Genomic DNA, 21914 nt, shown 5'->3' on the forward strand with positions numbered 1-21914 from the left:
ACACGTGTACAACAAATAAATTAGAAAAGAAAACATACAAAATAAAACACAGTGGGTAAAAACAACTAACAAAAGCCAAAGCTGGCCAAAACCACCAGTCATGTGCTGCTCCCACTAAAAGGGAACCATCACACTATCTCACCCTTCACATTTCACATATTAACAACCAGGGCTTGAATTAAATTTTTGTATGAAATTGGGGCAGATTTAAAACTCTTCAAAACATTTTAAAAACACAAAATATGAAAAACTTTAATACATTTTACTGATAGCACCATTATTCATACTAGACTTGCTAGTTACCAAATAGCAACTGTGAAAAAACAGGACAGGGGGTGGAGCGTAATAGGTATATATATATAGTATTATATATATAGCATTATATAAGAAAAAGTCCCAAAAACTGGGACTGTCCCTTTAAAAATGGAACATCTGGTCACCCTACTTGCTAGTCCTTCCCTGCTGGCAGGGAAGTACAGAGACTAGGATCAGGACCAGCTGTGCACCTAAAAGACTCAGCCAACCCTTCAAATTGGACCTGGCCCACATCCCTCCCCACAATGACCCCCCCCAGACTGGACCAGAGCCAGACCCCTCCCCAGACCGAAACCCCCAAACTGGACCAGACCCCCTTCCAGCCCAAACTGGATCAGACCCCTCTATGAGCCAACCCCTCTTGACCCAAAACTCCCCACTGCCTACCAGAACAGGGCTCCTGGCTCTCAAACCTCTATTCCCAAACCAGTCTCCACCCCGAAATCCCAGATGGACCGCTATGAGGCACCCCACTCCCGATTCACCCCCTGCCGACGATCCACCCCTGTTCTTTGAACCGGGCCAGGCCTCATCTGGCTGCAGCTTGGACCAAGGCTCACCTCCACACTGGCCAGCACTGGCAGGGGCAGTGCAGCAGAAAGGGTTGGGACAAGTGTCCGGGCTTAGTGCTGACCCCAGCAGTGGGGAATCCCTAGCCGCAGGGGATGCCTGAGCTCAGCCCATACCCACCTCAGACTAATTTGGGAAAGGGGCTGCATAGAATCATAGAATATCAGGATTGGAAGGGACCTCAGGAGGTCATCTAGTGTAACCCCCTGCTCAAAGCAGGACCAATCCCCAATTTGTGCCCCAGATCCCTAAATGGCCCCCTCAAGGACTGAACTCACAACCCTGGGTTTAGCAGGGCAATGCTCAAACCACTAAGTTATCCCTCCGCCCCAGGGCATAGGGGACCCAGGATGAGGGGGAGGGGACATGACCGCCCCACCAGAGGCTGGGAGGGGGCTGAGCCGCGGTGGCAGCTCCAAAGGGAGGGGCACAGAGCAACAATCTGTGCCCCACAGCTGCAGAATGGAGCCCAGTGCCCGAAGGAGCCATGCCCCGGAGAGTGGAACGTGGGCCCAGTAGTGAAGCACCCCCAGCACCATGCGTTGGGGCACAGTCACCTGAGGCTGCGGGTCCCCTCCCCATGGCCACACTTGCTGCTGCTCCTCCTGGCTGCCCTGCTTCCAAGCCTCAGCGGCTCCAGCCACTTCACCGAGCCCAGGGTGCAGTGCTGGGGAGCTGCCCCCTGCAGGTGGCTCTGTGCACTCTGTGGGGTGGCCTCCTGCACCAGCCCAAGGGCCAGTGCCTGCTGGGCTCACCCTCTACATGTCAGAGGAGGGATTATGGGCCCCTTCCGAGTGTGAGGCATGGCATCACTGGCACCATTGTAAACCCAGTACTGCTTGGAGGCTCACCCTCATGGACAGCATGGACAGGGATAGAGCGGAGAGGAGAAAGGGACATGAAAAGGACAGAGATATGCAGCAAGAGATGCTTGCACTTGTCAAGCAGCAAACATGCTGTAGACTCTTGTTGACCTTCAGGTTCAACAGTCCCATGCATGCCTGCCTCTACCATTCCACCCCCAGAGGAGAGTACAGTCAATCACAGCTGCACATATACACCAACGGTGTCTTTCACAGGTCAGTGTGTGTTTCTGAAATGGAAACGACTGTTCTTTCCCCCCTTCAAAAGTTTTATTCTGTTATAAATGTGTCTGTTTGCATGAGTATGGAATCAAAGTCTGTTTTGGGGGAAAATTTAATTAATCTTTATGGAGTTCACAACATATGCAGGCTGCGGCTGACATCATTCACAGATAATAGTAATAGGTGCAATGTTATATTTGCAATGTTACATTACCACTCACAGAGCACTCATTACAAGCTTCATACTGGGGTGCAAAAGAGCAATGTCACATAGAGCACACTGCAGCAACACACATTGCACACAAGTGAGCTGTAGCTCACGAAAGCTCATGCTCAAATAAATTGGTTAGTCTCTAAGGTGCCACAAGTACTCCTTTTCTTTTTGCGAATACAGACTAACACGGCTGTTACACATTACTGTGGCTCACTATTGAAATGGTCTTTCAAAGCCTCCTTGAGCTGTACAGCTTCATGTTGAGCAATTTTTGTAGCCTTGGTATCCAGCTGCTCTAAATTAGCAGACAATCATTCCACCTTCTCCTTTTGCTGTGCAGATATGCAGGACACAGCCGGCAGCTATCACCATTGGGACTTTTTTCACTGAGATCCAGTCTTGTGAGTAGACAGCACCAGTGACCTTTCAAATGGCCATTCTGCATATGCTGAGCCTGTTGCTGAAGTGCTTCTTGGTGCTGTCCAGGTGGCTGGTGTACGGCTTCATGAGCCATGGGAGTAAAGTGTAGGCTGGGTCTCCCAGATCCCTAAGGCATTTCAACATCCCCAGTAGTAGTCCACAGGTCTGCTAGAAAGAAAATCCCTGCTTGCAGCTTTCTGAACAGCCTTGTGTTCTTAAAGATGCATGCGTCATGCACCTTCCCTGACCAGCCCATACTGATGTTGGTAAAGCATCCCTGGTGAGCCACCAGTGCTTGCAATACCATAGAAAAGTAGCCCTTTCTGCTGATGTACTCTGTGGCAAGGTGGTCTGGTGCTAAAATAGGGACGTGTGTGCCATCTGTCACTTGACTGCAGGTCGGGAACCCCATTGCTGCAAAACTATCCACTATGTCCTGCACACAGCCCAGAGTCACAGTCCTTTGTAGCAGGAGGCAATTAACAACCCTGCACACGTGCATCACAACAACCCCCATGGTGGATTTCCCAACTCCAAATTGATTCCCAAAACATGAGTAGCAATTGGGTGTTGCAAGTTTCCACAGAGCTATCACCACTCACTTCTCCAATCAGTGCCAATCCAATGAAGTGAGCTGCAGCTCACGAAAGCTTATGGTCAAATGCATTTGTTAGTCCCTAGGGTGCCACAAGTCCTCCTAATCTTATTCTAGTGTCCCTGCACTGGAGGGCTGGGGTGAGCTGATCACACAGATCCAGGAATGTGACCTTGCACATCGGAAAGTTCTGCAATCGCTGCTCTTCATCCTAAACCTGCATTACGATGTGTTCCCACTACTCAGTGCTTGGTTCTCGGGCCCAGAACCAGCACTCCACCATCTCCAGCCGCTCTGTGAACACCACCAATGACTCAATTGTTTCTTTCTACATCCCACAGCAACCCAGGCCTTATGGAATCATCATGTTCCCCATGGCTCCTCTGGCAGCTTGGCAGATACTGCAGGATCCATGCTTGCAGTGCGCATCACAGCAGTGCAGAGCTGTGAAGGATCCATGTTTCTGTCAGACGATGGAAGACAATGAGGAGGGATATGCAGTTTTGCAGGGATTTTTGAAGAGATGCAAAACATTATGGGATGCAGATGAAATTATTGGATGGACAACACTGAATTATGGAATGTTGAAGTCATGTTACAACTCACCCCAGCGTGACTCATTTGACCCCAAGAGGCATTGCAAAACCTTGTCAAAACACCATGCGCAAGATGGTTGTGAGTTGCACAGTGGGATAGCTATCCATGGCGCACTGCTTTCTGCATCAGTGCAAGTGAGGACGTGCACCACCAACACAAGGCATGTAAAGTGGACACGCAAAAGCCAATTTAATTACTGCTGAAAGTAATATTAAACACTGATCGGTACAGGGGCCCAGCTCTGGGCCCCCAGAAGGGGTGGGGCCTTGGGCGGAAAGGGCAGGGCTGGGGGTCAGCCTCTCCCAGCCAACCCAGCCGCATTGCCTGGCCCGCACCACCCGGGGCTCCAGCAGCGATTTAAAAGGGCCCAGGGCTCCTGATGCTGTGGTAGCAGTGGCAGCGGCCAGGAGCCCTGCGTCCTTTTAAATCTCCACAGCGCTTTAACATCGGCTGTGTACGAGCCGGTACCGGCTTCTTACCAGTACACCGTACCAGCCTACTTTCACCCTTGGCTGCAGTTATATGCCAGTGTAACTTAGATCGACAATTTTCTAGTGTAGACATGGCCTAAGACTGACAAGTATTTAGGAGACAAGGTGGGTGAGGTAATATCTTTTACTGGACCTGAGAGAGACAAACTTTTGAGCTACACTCTGCTCTTCTTCAGGTCTGAGACACTGTACTCATTGTGTCAGTCACAGCAACAGCTAAATACAAGATCAAACAGAGAGTTTAGCGTAAGTAGTAAGCACATATTCTAAGGGACCACTCAAAGAGAAGTGGCCGGTTGACCACATTGATCACAGTGGCCACATTATTGCCCCATACTCTTCTGCCACCATTCCCTAATGGGGCATTAATGAGCCACTTCACCTTGAATGGTCCTATAGCGAAGCAAAGCCTCACTGGTGCAGTGCCTCCTGCTGATCATCTTGGGAATTAGCTCTTTTCCAGCATATGGAGCGCCCTCTGCAGGCCAGTGTCTCACCTGCCGCTGGCCCCGTGTCCCTCCCAGACTCCAGTGCCCTCTACCTCAGGGTTCTGCCCCAGCAGGACCCCCACACTCTGGGTCTCCTCTCCCAGGGGAACCCACAACCCTCTAAACCCACCTTGCCTCAGTGGCTACTGCCAGTCATCAGCTAGCTCCTGCTCACTGGGGCAGACTGCAGCCTGTAATGGCCACTCATCATTGGCAAGGGGTTAGGAACTGCTGCCTTTGCCTATTCCCAGGCTGTATCTCTGTAGCCCCAGTACCCCTGTAGGCCTTCATCAAGGCCTGCAGCCTGGGGTTTTACCAGGCTGGAGCTCCCCAGTTCCCTTGCCCTATTCCCCAGTACTGCTCCAGTTCGGGTACCTTCCTCTCAGGCAGCTAGCCCTTCTCCCTCCAGGATTGGGGAGAGACTCCTCAGGTCCTGGCTCACAGCCCTTTATAGGGCCAGCTGTAACCTGATTGGGCTGTCCACACCTGTGACCAGCTACTCACTCAGCTGCTTTCACTCCTTTTCCCAGCTGCAGCCCTCTCTAGGGCTGCTTTTAACCCCTGTTCTGCAGGAGTGGGGCTGCCCCCCCACTACAGGTCCCTTAAAATATGTGCTAACTATTTATACTAAACTATCTGTTCCATCTTGTATTTAGCTTGTGACACTGAGGGCTTGTCTCCACTTACCGGGGGATCGATGCGCGGAGTTTCTCCTGTCGACCCAGCGTGGAGTTACAACACCGCAATAAGTCAGCCTAAGCTACATTGACTCCAGCTGTGTTATTCACGTAGGTGGAGTTGCGTAACTTAAGTCGACTTAGCCCCATAGTGTAGACCTGCCCTGAGTCCATGCCTGCGCTACAGACTATGCTGCAGCTGTGCCGCCGTGAAGTCTCCTGTGTAGTCACTCTTTGCCAGCAGGAGAGAGCTCTCCTGCCGACATAATTACCACCTCCAATGAGCAGCATTAGCTATGGAGGCATGCAAGCCTCTCCTGCTGGCATAGTACTGTCCACACCAGCGCTTTTGTTGATGAAACTTATGTCGGTCAGGGGATGCTTTTTCACACCCCGACTGACAAAAGTTGCACTGTAGACAAAGCCTTTGTGTACCTTTCCCAGGCCTGAAGAAGAGCTCTGTGTAGCTCAAAGGCTTGTCTCTCTCACCCACAGTGTGCTGGGCGGTGCTCGACCCCTGGTTTGCCCCAGGCCCTGCCCCCACCCCACCCCTTTCCCCAAGGCCCCACCCTGCTCCACCTCTTCCTGCCCCCCACTTCACCCCCACCCTGACTCTTCCTGCCCTGTTCTGCCCCCTCCCCCGAATGCGCCATGCCCTCGCTTCTTCCCCCTTTCCCCTCAGAGCCTCCTGCATGCCATGAAACAGCTGATCACAGTGGGCGGGAGGCACGGGAGAGAGGGGGAAGTGCTGATTGAGGGGGCCTGCTGGCAGGCGGGAGATGCTGTGGGGAAGAGGGGTGCTGATAGGGGGGTTGCCGATAGGTGTTCAGTACCTACCATTTTTTCCCTGTGGGTGCTCCAGCCCCGGAGCACCCAAAGAGTCGGTGCCTATGCTCTCACCAACAGAAACTGGTCCAATAAAAGATATTACTTCGCCTATTTGGCCCCTCTAATATCCTGGGACCGACACGGCTACAACAATACTGCACACAAGTATTCAGGAGTGATACATGTGTATTAGGTATATAAGTAAAGCATGGCTGTAATGCAAAGCCTACAGGAGAAGGCCTGTAAGATTTCAGCTTAGCCACACTACGCTTCAGGAGGCTTGGCATAAATGGGTGACGTAAGAATAACCCTGGGCCAGGAAAATTACAAGATTACTGTAAAGAATGTGCCAACAGTTGATGTTCTGCAAAAGTAGACCACAATGTGCCCATCTAAACCACAAGACACCTGATTGTCACATCATGGAAAGTTCTGCTCTTATCGCAGGTAGCCCCGGAAACAGGTTGAAGCAAATATTAATAAGATGCTAATGAGAATAAGGGGAAATAAGAAAACCACCTCTGACAAGCAGGGTGCCCCAGCATTTCTGGAGTGTGTAAGTATAGATAAGGAAAAGGAGAGTTGTAGAACCTTCATGCATATGCATAAGGTATTAGGACTGGTCATAACAACAGGATAAAAGAGGTTCTGTGGTGCGGACAGGGTGGGAAGACGGTAGCAGGAATCACTCCTCTGTTGATGACCTCCTGCTGAGAGAGCCATCAGACTCAACTCTATCTTTGGGGATGTGAGTATGAATACTGCATTAGCTATTGCAGGGGCTTTCTTAGGTTTTATATCATTGTTTGTGACTGTAACTTTGATCATCTACTTAGTAAAACTTATAATACGACCAGATTCCTTACTTGTGACTGTGTTTGTGGTCACAGCCCTCATTCTTTGTGTGTTCCTAGAGACTCCCAATCTAAGAAAATCACTAAGAGTAACTTTCAGCATGTTGATCTTAAGACTGGAGCAACACAAGAGCTGAGCTCACTCCCTAGGGGCACTGTAGTTTAACACAGAACTATCTATTCATTTTAAACAGAGGCTACACTACCCTCCTGACTCCTCTCTACTTCTCTCATGTTCCCCCAGAACCTCCATTAGTGCCATAATTTCAATTCCCTTCTGCTTCCTGCTATCAACCCTTTAGCCCTAGGGATGTAGGCTGAGACTTCCAAAGAATCCTAAGAGAGTTGGATCCCTTGGGCTCCTTAGAAAGTCATTTTCTAGACAAGGGCTGTGATTTTCAAAGTGGTTTGAACGTGAAGCGCCTCTGCCAGTCAGGTCTGCCAGGGCAGGCTGGCTGAGAAGCTGCAGGAAGCAGGGAAGATGTAGCTGAAACCAGCAAATGGAGAAAATAGGCACCAGGAACCTAAAGTTGAAGTGGTACTGGGCTCCAACCAGTTTCTGTGGAAAAGCTTATGTACCTGGCACATCAAGATTTGAACCTGAATCACTTCAAACTAGAATGAGATGTAGGAGTTTAGGGTCAGATCCACAGAGGTAATCCATTGATTTCAGTGGAAGTGAGGAGCCTAAACTCCTTTGATGATCTAGGTCTTAAATACATAGTTAATTTAGCTCTGCATGCACCTTGCCCTGTCCCTCAGATGCACACAGTACAGAATTTTTAAATGCTCATAATTTGCTCAGATCAGAACCAGTCTCTTCTAGCTCCCTGATGAGCAGTTTCCATGTGAGAAAGCAGCTTTCAAATCTTAGCTGATTTCTGCAAACTACATTATTTGTTTCCCTCTCCTTACTCTGACAGCACCCCAATGTATTGACTCTGGGCACATTGCAAGGCCTATATATTTCTTCAGGACACCTGGGTTTTTTTTTTTAATAGGTGAGGAATTGACATTTTGTGCTGTTTTTGTACTCTAGTTTACAGTTACAGCTCCAGGGACACTTGGTAGCTGAAGCAAATAGACACACAGGCTTTGTAAGATTTCCAAAAAACGATCACTTTTTACTGTGGACAGCACAAGATCCAGACAAGACAATAAGACCTCTATATGCCATTTCCTGCTTCAGTTTTCAAGATGTGGGACAGCATCCTTTCAGGGTTCCAAGTCCCCTCTCCTGGAGCTCTTTCCTCTGGGCTTCCCGTCTGGAATTTGGAGTCTGCTGTCTCTCTTCGCTTCCTTTGACATGGGCTGCTCCTACATCTCCTGCCAAGAGCCTGTGCCTTCCCCACCCCCTTACTCAGCCTCTTTTTAAAAGCTAGCATTACCACCTGGTTTTTGTTTCCCTGTTTGGGGATTTTCTAGTCTCCAAACCCCTCTGCCATCAAACCACCTTGGTAGAACTTGCTCTCCCAACTCAGGCATATATCATCATTTAGCCAGAGCCCAGTCCTTATATTAACAACTTTTTTTGTTTGTTCTGTAGAGGAGTGGCAGAAGCTCCCTAAAAGGGGGGAGGCACCGATGCCCAAACTGTGGCCTCATACCCTGTGCCACATCAGCCCGAGGCCCCGCCTCTGTACTGTCCCTTTCCCTGAGGCCCTCCCCCTTGCTCATTCCTCTCTACCTCCTCTCCCCCGTCGCTCACCCTTATGGATGGTAAAAAGTGGGGGGCCAAGGCCTTGTTCTGGCACCCCTGGTTCTGTAGCTTCTTCCAGACATGGCAGGTGATGTGCGTCAGGGAACTTATCAGCCCATGACAGACTCACTATATGTTGAGGCCTGGTCTACACGACAAAGTTTTGCTGGCATAGCTATGTCTGCTGCGGGAGAGGGGGGAGAAACTGACACACACCCCCTAGCTGACTTAGCTATACTTGCAAAAACCCTGGGGTAGGCACAGCTATACTGACATAAGCATGTTGACTTAGACAATGTTATTCCGGGAGGTGGAATAGCTTTGCTGTCAGAACACCTTTTATTGGCTTATGCTCCTGCATTGACATTAGGGGGCTTTGCTGACATAACTATCTTGGAAAAAGGCTCTCTAGTGTAAGCAAGCTCTTAGGAATTTGATGATACAGCAATTTCATCAAATGAACCAGAACTTGTAGCTTGTACATAGTCAAATTCCCAAAATCATCACAATGACTTAAAAGTAACCCCCAGAAACATGTCTGTAAAAAAGGAAATTGGCCCTTTAAAGTAACCTGGTAGCATGTGATGCATCAGTTCCTTACACAGCTCTGAAAGTACGTACAATGCTGTGAAGACACATACATCTCTTCCGTGCATTTTACCTGTAGGTTTGTATTAACATAATGTTGTAATACTAATACTCAGCACTTATGATATAGCACTATATATTTTCAAAGCACTTGATAAATATTAACTAATGAATCGTGCTAAAAGGAAGGTTTAGTTATCTTAGTTTTAACTGAAAAAGGAAGGAAAAGTTCCTTGGTTTCCTTCTTGTGGTCTGTTATGTTCTATTATAAGGAATAAACACAGGGTTGCTACACCCATACAGTTGCTATGGAGACTACATTATTAATTTATGAGATCAGTTTAATAAAAGTTTAATAAAACTTTAATAGTTTGGAGCATGATCCTGCAAGCTTCACTCATATCCTTACTCATCAACAGTCCCACTGAAGTCCATGGTGCTATGTGTGTAAGGCAAGCAGGAGTGGTCTCATTAAAGTAAAAACTTTGCCACTGCCATATTTTGAGAGGCAGTACGGTCTAGTGATTGAAGCAGTGGAAGGGGGCTGGGGAACAGGAAGTCCTGATTTCTAATGTGGGTTTCATAGATCATAGAGTTTAAGGACAGAAGAGACTATTAGATCGTCTTCTAGTCTCACTTCCTCTGTATCACCGTCTATCAAGTTTTACCCAGTTACCCCTGTATTGAACCCAATAATGTTTTTCCTCTAATTTGCTGTGTAACATTGTAAAGTCACTTACACCAACATTTTGGAATTTTCGGTGCCTGGCTTTAGATCAGTGGTTTTCAAACTATGGGTCACGACCCAATACTGGGTCACGGAATGTCAGGCACTGGGTCGCGGCAGCTCTAGTCAGCACCGTCGACTGGGCTGTTAAAAGTCCCGTCGGCAGCGCTGCCCGGCTAAGGCTGGCTAATTCCTACCGGTTCTGACACTGCGCTGCACCCCAGAAGCGGCCAGCAGCAGGTTTGGCTCCTAGGTGGGGAGGCCACAGGGCTCCATGTGCTGCCCCCGCCCCAAGCACAGGCTCCGCCCAGCCAATGGGAGCTGGGGGCGGGGGGCGGTACCTGCGGGCGAGAGCCGTGCAGAGCCATTTGTGCACTTCTGCCTAGGAACCGGACCTGCTGCTGCTGCTTCCAGGGCGCAGCGCGGTCCGTGGTGCCAAGACAGACAGGAAGCCTGCCTCAGCACCTCTGCTGCGCCATTGACCGGGAGCCGGCTGAGGTAAGCCCGCGCCCGAATCCCCTGACCCAGCCCTGAGCCCCCTCCAAACCTGGAGCCCCTTCCTGCACCCCAAACCTCCCATCCCAAGCCCCACCCCAGAGCCTGCACCCCCAGCCCAGAGCCTTGACCCCCTCCTGCACCCCAACCCCCTGCCCCACCCCTGAACCCCCCCAAATCTGGAGACCCCTCCTACACCCCAAACCCTTCATCTTCAGCTCCATTGGGTCCCGGGCATCAACAATTTTCTTCAACTGGGTCACCAGAAAAAAAGTTTTAAAACCACTGCTTTAGATTATAGAATTCACTGGGCTGGCTCGGGGGCTGGGTATATGTGATCTCAAGCTACCAACCAATAATTGATTTTCATCACTCTCCATAAGATGGAGATGACAATACTTCCATACCTTACCAGGGAGCTCTGAGGCTTTGATTCATTAACAGTCAAAAGGACTTTGGATGGAGGGGCTACTGAACTGTATCATTACTACAATGACAGGAACTGAGCTACAGTTAATCATGCCAGTAATTGACTTCTGAGGCTGTTTGTTTGGAGAGGGGAGTGGGTTCAATGTCCTTAATGTGAGAATCAATAATGTTCTATGCCTGTTGCTGTGACTTTGGCCAATAATCAAGCAAGGGCAGAAGTGAGGGCTCCCATGTTTTTCCAAAAAACACAGGCTGTATTAAACATTAACAGAACCAACCTGATCAGAAGGCTCCTGTTGCAGACAGCTTGCTTTTCCCTTGCCTCTGGTGAAGGCCTTGTGGATTGCAGCATGGGAAGATTGAGCAGGAAGAAGGCTGAGGATCCCAGGAGGAAGTCTCTCTTCGTTCTTGCCGTTGTCCTGCTGCTCAGCTCAGCATGTGCAGGTAAGGAGGGCACTGGCAGAGGCTCATGCGCCACAGGTGGTGGGCAAGGAATTGGAAGATTTGACAGATGTGGATTCTGGCAGTGAATTCAATTGATGGTCCCTATACTACACAATCCAACATGTACATCAGGTCCCTGCTAGAGCCAAGTGAGTTTTGGTAAGAAAAGTGACTGTAGAAATGGCCCTTTCTTACCCAAACATATTGGTTCCACCACACGTGTCTGTGAGGCAGGTCCATCAACTTGGCTTTACAAAAGTTATTACAGCAACCCAATGATCAACTAAGTTTACATTGCAACATTTTTATTAGAAGTAGCTAAGTATGAGGTAGAAAGTGCCAGATGGGATGTTCAGTTTGGCAGGTTTAGTAAATTAGAAAACCGACTTCTGTCTTGAAAACGGAGCATGTCTGATCTGGAATAAGAAAGAAGATATGGGACCCTATGGTTGGTTTAAAAAAAATCACTGAAAAACTGTTCTCTTATGCTAAAATCCCATGGAACCTGCACTTCCTACATTGTAACTCCCTGCTCCTTCCTTCATTTGCTGCCAATTGGCGTTCATGGAAGGCACAGGACTGTCCTTTCTAATCAGCCTTGCTCAATCATACCATTGATCACTTGCAGTCAGAAATGCAATCCCTGGGTTCAGTTCTCCCTTCCCCATCCACACAGGCATGGGTAAGTCCCAAATAGACTTCAGTGGGAGATTCTCATATCCTGCAGTGGGAGACTTGGGCCCTCGGTCTCTTGACTCTCAGTTTCTTGCATCACTCAACAATGGTCCCTCCAGGATATTTTTTAGTGTCCTCAGTTGGGATAATGAGTGATTTGTAAGGGGATTTGTAAGGTTGTTTAGAGAAGGAAAGAAAGTTTAGGGTGTAGTGGCGAGAGACTGAGCATGGGGAAGAGTCAAGCTTTTCAGTGGGGTTGCTGTGATGTTCCCCTGGTGTTATCTGAACCGGTGATCCGCTAGGTCACTCCAATCCTCGACTCTGGGAGCCAGCCTTACCCTGCTCTGCTGTGAGAACCCCCACTCCCGGGCTGTACATGCACAGCCTCTAGCATGTAAGCTGCTCCCAGCTACATGAGTGAGCACTTTTGGCCAGCCGAATGTACAACCAAATGACACTAGCCAATATCTCCAGTCCTAGACCCAACCCTAGGAACCTTGTCTTGCAGTGTCCAGTTATGCCCACTGGAGGCTGCAAGCTTATATGAGTTTGTCAATTTAACAAAGAAATTGATATATACCAGGCTTGTTATCTCAAGTGGAGTCTCTGACATGCTTCAAACCAAACACACTGCTTCAGGTAGAATAAACCAACAAATTTATTAACTACAAAAGATAGATTTTAAGTGATTATTGTCAAAGTCAGATTCAGGACTCACATAATTTGTCAGACCACTCTGTTTATTAGCAAAGCACCTTGCTAATGCACCCAGATGTGAGCCCCTCTCTGAGGCCCAAGATAACCTATTTATACAGCTAAGCCAAAGCCAATTTAACATAAGAGACAAAAGAAAGCAGAAACTGACAAATATACATACATATCTTATTTGCATACTAACGTTTACCAATCTCCTAGCTCAGTAGGAGCTCTAAGTTAATTAGTTTGAGGACCCATTGTCTCACACTACTTAATGTTTCTCTTCCTGACAATTATATTTCAACAAACCCTTCAAGTAGCATTTCTTTAATGAATTATAATTTCAATATAATTCATTCTACTTTCACATTATAAGTCAAAGCACAAGTCAGATTTGGTCAAATGAAATAAAAGCAAAACACATTTTAAGCTGATCTTAACACTTTCAGTGCCCTTACAAACTTAGATGCTTCTCACCAGAGGCTGGCTGCTTGCCCTTCATCCAGGCTCTCCCCTTTGATCAGCACTTCAGTTGCTTGGGGATGGTATCTGTAGATGGAGGTGGAAGAGAGAGAGCATGGCAAACATCTCTCCCTTTTATCATGTTCTTTCTTCCCTCTTGGCTTTGAAGCGCAAGTCAGGTTAGCATTACCTCATCGTAGTCCCAAACTGACAAGGGAAGGGGGGTGACTCACTCAAAAGTCCAACAGATCCATTGTTGCTGCCTAGGCCAGTGTCCTTTGTTCCTGTGAGGCTAGGCTGGGTTTGTCTCATACATGCCCTGATGAGGTGTGAACTGCCCCTCTGCTCCTGGAAAGTTTTGCCTGGGCTTGTTTTAAGCCATGAGGACACATTTTCAGCCTCATAACAATATACATGAAATTACAATCTATAACATTACTATAACAACAATGCTCAGTGCATCATGAGCCTTCCGAAGACACCAGATATGACAAACTTTGCACTGGATACCACACAATCATATTATAAGGTTGGACGTGGGGGTGCAGGGTGTTCCTCCAAGGTACAGAGCGTCACAGTTGCACCAAGAATGAATATGACCTACGAGGCACATTTTCAAATTGTCACCCGTGTCATTCCTGCACAATATATACGTGCATGTAAAAGTGTCACTGAGCATATAAAAATATAGTATTTCTGTAGTGTTCTCCATGCAAAGATTTTAAAGCACTTTACAACTAATAATATACTTAACTTCACAATATACCTGGCAGATTGCATACTATGATGATGGACTAAACAAAACACTAAGGGCTTGCTTATGTGGGGAAATTTACCAGCCTAACTACACCAATATAATTATACCACTCTAGTTAGACCAATATAACCGCCTGTGTTGACAGGGAGCTTATACTGCTTTCAGAATGACAAATGCAGCACACAGAATAAAAGACAACCCTTTGGGGCACTGTAGCAGATGTGCTGTCATGGAGGTGGGGGCTTGGAGCTCTGCCTTAAGGGACTGAAGAGGGACCTTACTTTGATCTCGAGTGATCCTCTCTGGCTGGTGTTCACTGTGTTGGTGATAGGATCTGGAGAGAGTCATCTCTAGATCTCCAGTGACTAAGAGAGAGTAGCCAGGTATGCTGGAGGGTGGAGGTGGAAAAACACATGCAAGAATTACACAGACCAAAGTGGACATGTGCTTCACAGAGGTATGCCAACAGTCTGAGCCTTTCTGAAGCCAGTCATTCATGATCAGAGCTTCATTGTGTCATGTGCTGCACAAACACGGAGCAAAAGACTGTCCCTGCCCCCAAAATGTCACAATCTGAATAGTTACAACTCTAGCTGATCTATCTGCTGGGGTTTCCAAGCCTGAGAATCACTGTTACTCCCCGCAGCGTCAGCAAATGAGAGTTTTGCTGCAGCTGAGCTGTGTGTGTCAGCTCACTGCCACACCAGCTTGTCTGCCTTGCCAGCAAACTCTTCTTGCCAGTCCAAACCTTGCCTAGCAGGTAACAATCAGTGAACCCCAATTCCCAAGTTCCCCAGAGACGTGCTCAGCCCCTCACAGAACTTTATCTAGTTCACGGCTCCTTGAAAGAGAGAGTACACAGCAACTTATTAACTTAACTTGGGTTGACAAACCCTCCACTTCAACCAAAGCATGGAGATGGTTTATAGTGAAAAAAAAAGAGGTACATTCATTAATAAAAGGGTATCAGCTTAAGTGATACCAAGTATAAGGAATAAAGCTAGAAATGGTTACAAGCAAACAAAAGTAAGAATAGGCTTCTAAGACTTCGATCTAACTTAACAAACTAGAGTCCTTTGTTCAAAGAAGTTTTTCTCACCCATCTTTCTTCCAGTCTGGCTGACCAGTTTTTTAGCCAGGACCCTTCTCATATCTCAAAGTGCTTGGTTTCTTTGTCTCCTCAGGTGAAGGACAACTTAAATTAGTGGTTCTCTCCCCCTCTTGTCATAGTCCGGTAAACCTTTGAAATGTATTCTTGAAAAGGAAGCCCAGTTTCTCTTTCCTGCTGGGGTGTAGATGCCAGGCTGTTTTCTCCCACACTTGTCAGCTCTGTTTACCTTTTATGTAGATGTACCTTCATTGTGTCTGCCTGGCTGGTCAGAAAAGCAAATACACACTCTTTTATTGCTTGCCAAGCACATTTTAAGAACATAATTCCAGCACATATTTATAACTCTCTGTATATCCCTGTGCATATACCATGCAATGTTTTTTGGGACCAGCATGTTATCGTTTGTATACGATAGATTATGACAACAGTGTGTTAGGTGCAGTGAGTAGGTCAGGCCCGATGAGTTGCTGACACACAGTAGCAAACTATCAACAGGCCTCAGTGCCACAAGAGTACTATCCTCATTTTACATGGGAAATGGAGGCACAGAAAAATTAAGTGACCTGCTGAAGATCACACTGGAAGGCTGTGGTAGAGTAGAGAACTGTACCCCACTCACCAATGTCTCAGTGCAGTGCCCTAACTACAAGCCTATCGTCCCCCTCCCCTCCATTTGCTCTTTCCCAGTGGGCATACACAGACGAGGCATGCATGTTTTTGTTTCTTTCTCACTGCAGGGCATGAGACCTATGTCCCAGCACAGCCCTGCTCTGACTTTCAGACTGCAAGCTTCTTACAGGGCAGGAAACTTAAAGTCCAGTTTCTTCTGTTCACCTCCTCAAACCCCAGCTGTGGGCAGCTGATATCACTTGGCGATGACATCAAGAACTCCAACTTCAATACTAGCCTGGACACCAAAATAATAATCCATGGCTTCAGGTAAGCATAAACTGAGCTGGACACTTTCAGTCCCAGTGACCTCAGAGATCTCCTTCTCTCTCCTCATGTCATACCTCAGCAATTATTATTTATTATTTGTATTACCATAGCACCTAGGAGCATTGATCATGGACCAGAACCCCCTGGTGCTAGGCACGGCACAAACCCAGAATGAAATGATATTCCCTGCCCCAAAGAGTTTATAACCCACAATCAGGCAAGGTGCTTACATCAGAGGGGAAGATATTCCATGTCAAAAGTCCTGAATTTCAAAATGTCAGTGAAAAATCTAGTCAACATTTCTAATTCTAAACCAAAGGAAAAAAGGGAGAAAATGTTAATATACTTTTTGTGACTTTTTCACCCTCATCTTGAGACAAGCTGCAGAGCTGGTCAAAATACTTCAAATTTCAACTTTTCAATTAAATGTTAAAATTTCAAATATCCACAGGTTTTAAAAAACAGGGATATCCCCCCACCCCCTCCCAAAATTAGGTCTTTCCCCCTGTTTTTTTACTAGTTTTATTCATGAAGAGTCTTTGCTTTGGAGTTTTCTCCCTCTGTCCCCCCAGCCATTCAGTGCATGGATTTCTTAACCTGCTAGGAAGCCTGCCAAACCCACCTTTCTTCTTCTCATCCTGGAGGCAGGGAGTTTGAGCTAGGGTTTTTAAAGCTGTGGCCATTTGGTGGGTTTGTTTTATTGTGGGAGCATCAGCCAGCCCATAGTTGATTTTAAATCATGTTAGTTTAATTTCCGTGAAGGGTGAGACATTATAAAATGAAATCAATAAATAAAATACACCCAGAGGTAAATACATATCATTTTATGGAAGAGGAATTGTGACACAGAAAGCTTAAAGCCCAAATTTTTCAAGGTATTTAGGCATCGCTACACTCAGCATTGTAATGCCCAATTGATTTAGGAGACTAAACCTCATTTTAAAAGGGATTTAGGGACTTGTCAGCCAAAATCCAAATACCATGGACAATTGACAGGATTTTGGCTCTTAAGTGCCTAAATCCCTTTTAAGAATGGGATTTAGGCTTCTAAATCAATTTGGTGTTCCAGCGCTAAATGCCTTTAAAAATCTGGGCCTATGTGACTTGCCCAAGGTCTCTTAGCCAGCTGGTAGCAGAGCTGAGACTAGGAGCTCCTAGTGCCTACACCTCTATCCCATTGTTCGCTAGACTATACTCTGTCTATGGAAGGAAATTTCTTCTTGACCTCAGCTGGTGATCAGCTTAAGCACTACAGCAAGACTGACACCTCTGGCAATTTCACTCAAGCTGTTGTCACTGCAGGTGTTAGTTTTGGTCATGTAAATGTCTGATTTCTTTCTGACTCATAATGGGCAGGATGGTTATAGGTGAAAAGAGTCTGTGAACTGCAGTGATGGAAGGCTGTTTGGCGCAGTCTGATAGTAGACAAAACTTTCACCTACTGTATGGCAGTCCCAGCAGGGAGATTTTGAGATACCACCTGTAGCCGGGTAGTCACCCTGCTCCGGCCCTGAAGGGGTTAAAGCAGCCCTGGAGAGGCCTACAGCTGGGGAAAAGCTAGGCTGATTGCGGGAAGCAGCCACAGCTGGGACCACGCCCCAATCAGGGCCCAGCTGGCCCTTATAAGAGGGCTGTGGGCCAGAAGCAGAGGAGTCTTATTCTAGCCCTGGAGTGGGAAGGGCTAGTTGCCTGAGAGCAAGGCACCTGAGGTAGAGAAGGGCAAAGGGAGCTCTAACCTCATAAACACCCAGGCTGCAGGCAGAGGGGCAGCCTGGGAATAGGCAGAGGCAGCTGGTCCTACCCCCTTGTCTGTGATAAGTGGCTATTACAGACTGCAGTCTGCCTCAGTGAGTGGGAGCTAGATGATGACTGGCAGTAGCCACTGAGGCAAGGTGGGTTTAGAGGGTTGGAGGTTCCCCTGGGAGGGGAAACTCAGAGTGTGGGGGTCCTGCTGGGGCAGAACCCTGGGGTCTGAGAGGGACATGGGGCCAGCGGCAGGTGAGACACCAGCCTGCAGAGGGTGCTCTGGGATGGAAGAGCTGATTCCCAGGATGACTAGCAGGAGGTACTGTGCTAGTGAAGCATAGCCTTGCTACACCACCCCAGAGGGGAAGTCTGCATGTGTGCTTGCCCCATTTTGGAAGGCATCTGACATATTTATTTCTGATGGCTCACCAGAGCACTTGGCACAAAGCCCTCCTGGATCAATGGACTCATTGGTGCATTATTCCGAGCTGCCAAGGTGAATGTGGTCGCAGTTGACTGGGTTTATGGAGCTACAAGAAACTACCCTGGTGCTGTGGAAAATGTCATGGAGCTGAGCATAGAGATCTCTCGTTTCATCAGCAAGTTGCTGGTAGGTGGAAATGAATGTCTGGGTGGGAGGAGCATAGCCAAGGGACAGAAATGGGTGTGAATGCAAACCAACCCAGACAGTAGCTTCTACTCTGACCTTTGTTTATTCCATAATAAGCTCACTGCAGTGGTGAAACAGAATCTCCATCTTCCCAGATCCTCTTCCTCCTGAGTATCACAGCCCAGCTGTGCATTGAGCTCTCATCTGCTGCTCCAACCCATCACTCCATGGGTCTGTGTACTAAGGACTCTGCCTTTCTCCACCTCTTGACCCCTCTCACTTACCCTATTGTATAGCATTGTGTTTCACTATATTGCATTGTCCTGCCTATATCACAGGCCCTGCACAGTATTGTATCCTCACATATTGCAAGCACTGGCCTTGATCCTCCATTGCTTTCCCCTTATGTCATCGTTTACATCTGTGAAAAGTGGGTCTCAAACACTATCAAAGGCAAGGTGGTAGGATAAACGTGGTGTGTCCTGTCCCATAATACTGTATTGCCTCAGAATGTGTTGCCCTGTATCTGTTGCATCCCATTGTATTAACTAGGGCACGTGGTATCATATCACATCATATTGACCCTTATTCAGAAAACACTGACGTAAGTGGTTAAGTCCCATTCAAGTCAATGGAATCTAACCTATGCAACTAAAACCAATGAAACAACAAGAGAAAACAACATCAGCATGGGGTGGGGAGGTGACAAAGCTAGGAGAGAGACCTTGTCCTTCTTGGTCCTGCTGAAGGGACATCCAGGTGTTGGGGGTAGTGTCACCCAACTAGGAGGTTCACTCTGGAGCACTTCCCACAGAAGATAACCCGAGGGGAGGGAACAGAGTATGTAGGGGGCTGGAGGAGATGACTGCTCTGACTTGGAGTGATCTTGTGTCCATGATCAATATGTCAAAAAACCAAGTAAGGACAATATCAACCACTCTTCACTTCTCTCTGGTTAACCACCTTATGCACTGAGAAAAGCAGTGCAGCCCAGGAGCAGTGCACAGGACAGGAGGTCAGCAAACCAGGCTTTGCCACTCGCTGATCTGCTGTGACTGGGTAGATCACTTTTCCCTGTGTCTCTGATTTCCTATCTGTAAAATGGGGGTAAATAATAGTGATTTGCCTCTGAAAAGTGCTTTGAGACCCTGGGATGAAAAGTATTAACTATTATTCACTCCTCAGGTACTTGGAGTGTCAGGGACATCTGTGCACTTCATTGGAGTGAGCCTTGGAGCACATGTTGCAGGTCTGGTGGGGCAGTTCCATGGAGGCCAGCTGGGAAGGATTACAGGTATTGTAACATTGGGAGAATCCTGGACCCAATGGCCCTGAATTGTGAGGACAGAAAGAGCATGTCAAGGTTGATGGAAAGGGTTTGATAATGGTTCTTTAGCTGAGAAGTCTTGGGCTTGTGGGTACTTCTGAGCTACAGAGCAGTTCAGGAATGTGTTTGTGTGTGTTTTGGTTTTTTTTTATTCTTGGAATAATGGCCAGCAACCCTCTGAGCACAGGATTTCACTTGCAGGACTCGCTGTTCAGACCATGAAGAGCCTGTAACATTTTCACACACAGTCAAATAATAGAATTCACACCACTCACTGGGTGGGTGGAGACCAGTTGTCACTGCACCATCAGTAATGATGGGGAAATCTAGACCCCATGGGAATCAAAGCATTAATGCTTGAATAGTTTTGTATGTTCAGACTAATAACAAAGGATTGTGTGTGACTGACAGCAATAGGAATGAATTATAAAGAGCTGACCCTTTCAGCTCAGAGCTTCTACCATCTTAGAGGAAAAATGTCCTGGCTGGGAAGCCTAATTGGACCTCGTACCAAGGGAACCACAAAAAAAGCTTGCGTCAGATGGTCCTTGCTGGCCCCTCAGCACAAAGATCACTCCTATGCTTCCAATACAAAAGACATGCTTTCAAATGAATAGCTTTTATTTCGGATTGAGGAAGAACAACAAGAAGGAACAGTACAGCTCCCAGGAGAGAGCACAGTGTGTGTGACTCATTCTATAGAGCTGCCATGTTGAGCTAGCTCAGTCCCAGGGCACACTTTACACTCAGAGGTGCATTACATACAAGACAGTCCATCTAGCTACCTGCACCACAATCCTCTTCCTCTATATTTTAAAAAATGTACATTATTATGATTAGTTTAGTCTGATGTTAGATCTGTATGTTATGGCCCAAGGTATTTAGCAGAAGGGGAAATTGGCATTGCTCTTCCTGTTTCCTCAAGTCTTTTGAGATTCATCTTCAACAGTAACATTTTTATTTACATCTTCACCAGGCCTATAAAAGTAGCACCATTTTGCTCCCCAGTAATTACATGCTCACCAATCTCACATTCGGGGCCTTCTGCCCTTTATGACCCTTAAACTTATAACAGTTGCCAAATGTGACTTTCTTCCTTTCCCCTTTTACCTCTGCCAAGTAAATTGTAGGCATCAATACCTTCTGACAATCCCCTTTTCCCCACTCATTCCTACCCTGTGATTTCACAAGTGTACAATCAATTATACCCAATTTCCTGTTCAATTTGCAGCCTGAAAATATTTGGATCAGCATCTGGGTTTCTTGGTGCTAACCTAAACTCTGCCAACCCAAGGCTGGGTCCAGAGTCAGCACTGGTTCTCCTGAGGGGAAGAGGGTGGCAGTGTGTCTGCTGTTAAGACTTTAGTTCTATCTTGGTACAGGACTGGATCCTGCGGGGCCCAAGTACACAAAAGCCAGCCGTGAGGAGCGCCTGGATCCTGGAGATGCTCTCTTTGTGGAAGCCATTCACACTGATACAGACAGTAATCTGGTTTCTATTCTTTTCAGCCTACTGCTTCTCCCCACCCTGCCATCATCATTAATGACCAGGAACATGGTTAGTGTATAGCTGTTAGTGTGGCCCAGTGGCTAACTCCAAGGCCAGATTCACACATAGGCAAACCAGGCACCCACTTAGGGCCCACATTTTGGGGAGGGGGCAGGAGGGAGGTGTAGTTTTTTTTTTAACTAATGCAAATTGATGTGCCAACTGAACTTCACTCACTTGAGTGAGTGGCATTGCAACCTGGTGCTCCAGGTTGTAGTGCCCCTCAAGTTTGGCCTGGCTGCCCCTGTCACTGAGCAGCGCTCCCAAGCAGCGGCAAGACCAGCAGCCAGTCCTGGCAGGTCTACAGCATGGTCAGCCCAGCTGCGGTGAGTGGACTATAGCGCTCTTTTCTATTAGAAGATGGGCCCAGAAAGTATGTTTGCCTAGGACCCAGTGTTGGGTTAATCTGGCCCTTGGTGGCTCTTCCTTCTAGGTCAGAAGATAATAGGTTCAAGTCTCACAGTAGGATGTAGTTGTGTTTTGGTTAGATTAGCTTTCCAGAAGGCTTAACTCAAATGATAGTAAA

The 21914-nt window shown here is 47.4% G+C and overlaps 1 protein-coding gene across 3 annotated transcripts in view; it reads left to right on the forward strand.

Annotated features, from left to right (window-relative positions):
• Positions 1-6819: 6819 nt before the first annotated feature.
• Positions 6820-21914, forward strand: part of PLA1A (phospholipase A1 member A) — a 34321-nt gene continuing 19226 nt past the window's right edge. Inside the window, exons 1-7 of one of the 3 annotated variants that reach the window (XM_073309279.1) lie at positions 6823-7028; positions 10535-10646; positions 11324-11516; positions 15955-16156; positions 18335-18512; positions 19698-19806; positions 21222-21323. In XM_073309279.1, the coding sequence (XP_073165380.1) occupies positions 7027-7028; positions 10535-10646; positions 11324-11516; positions 15955-16156; positions 18335-18512; positions 19698-19806; positions 21222-21323 (898 nt within the window). In that variant the 5' untranslated portion in view covers positions 6823-7026. Of the gene's footprint in view, positions 7029-10534; positions 10647-11323; positions 11517-15954; positions 16157-18334; positions 18513-19697; positions 19807-21221; positions 21324-21914 lie in introns of all 3 variants that reach the window. The other 2 variants (XM_073309294.1, XM_073309286.1) reach the window with 2 other exon arrangements.

This window comes from Lepidochelys kempii, chromosome 1 (assembly GCF_965140265.1).
Source record: "Lepidochelys kempii isolate rLepKem1 chromosome 1, rLepKem1.hap2, whole genome shotgun sequence".
NCBI classification, from domain to species: Eukaryota; Metazoa; Chordata; order Testudines; family Cheloniidae; genus Lepidochelys; species Lepidochelys kempii.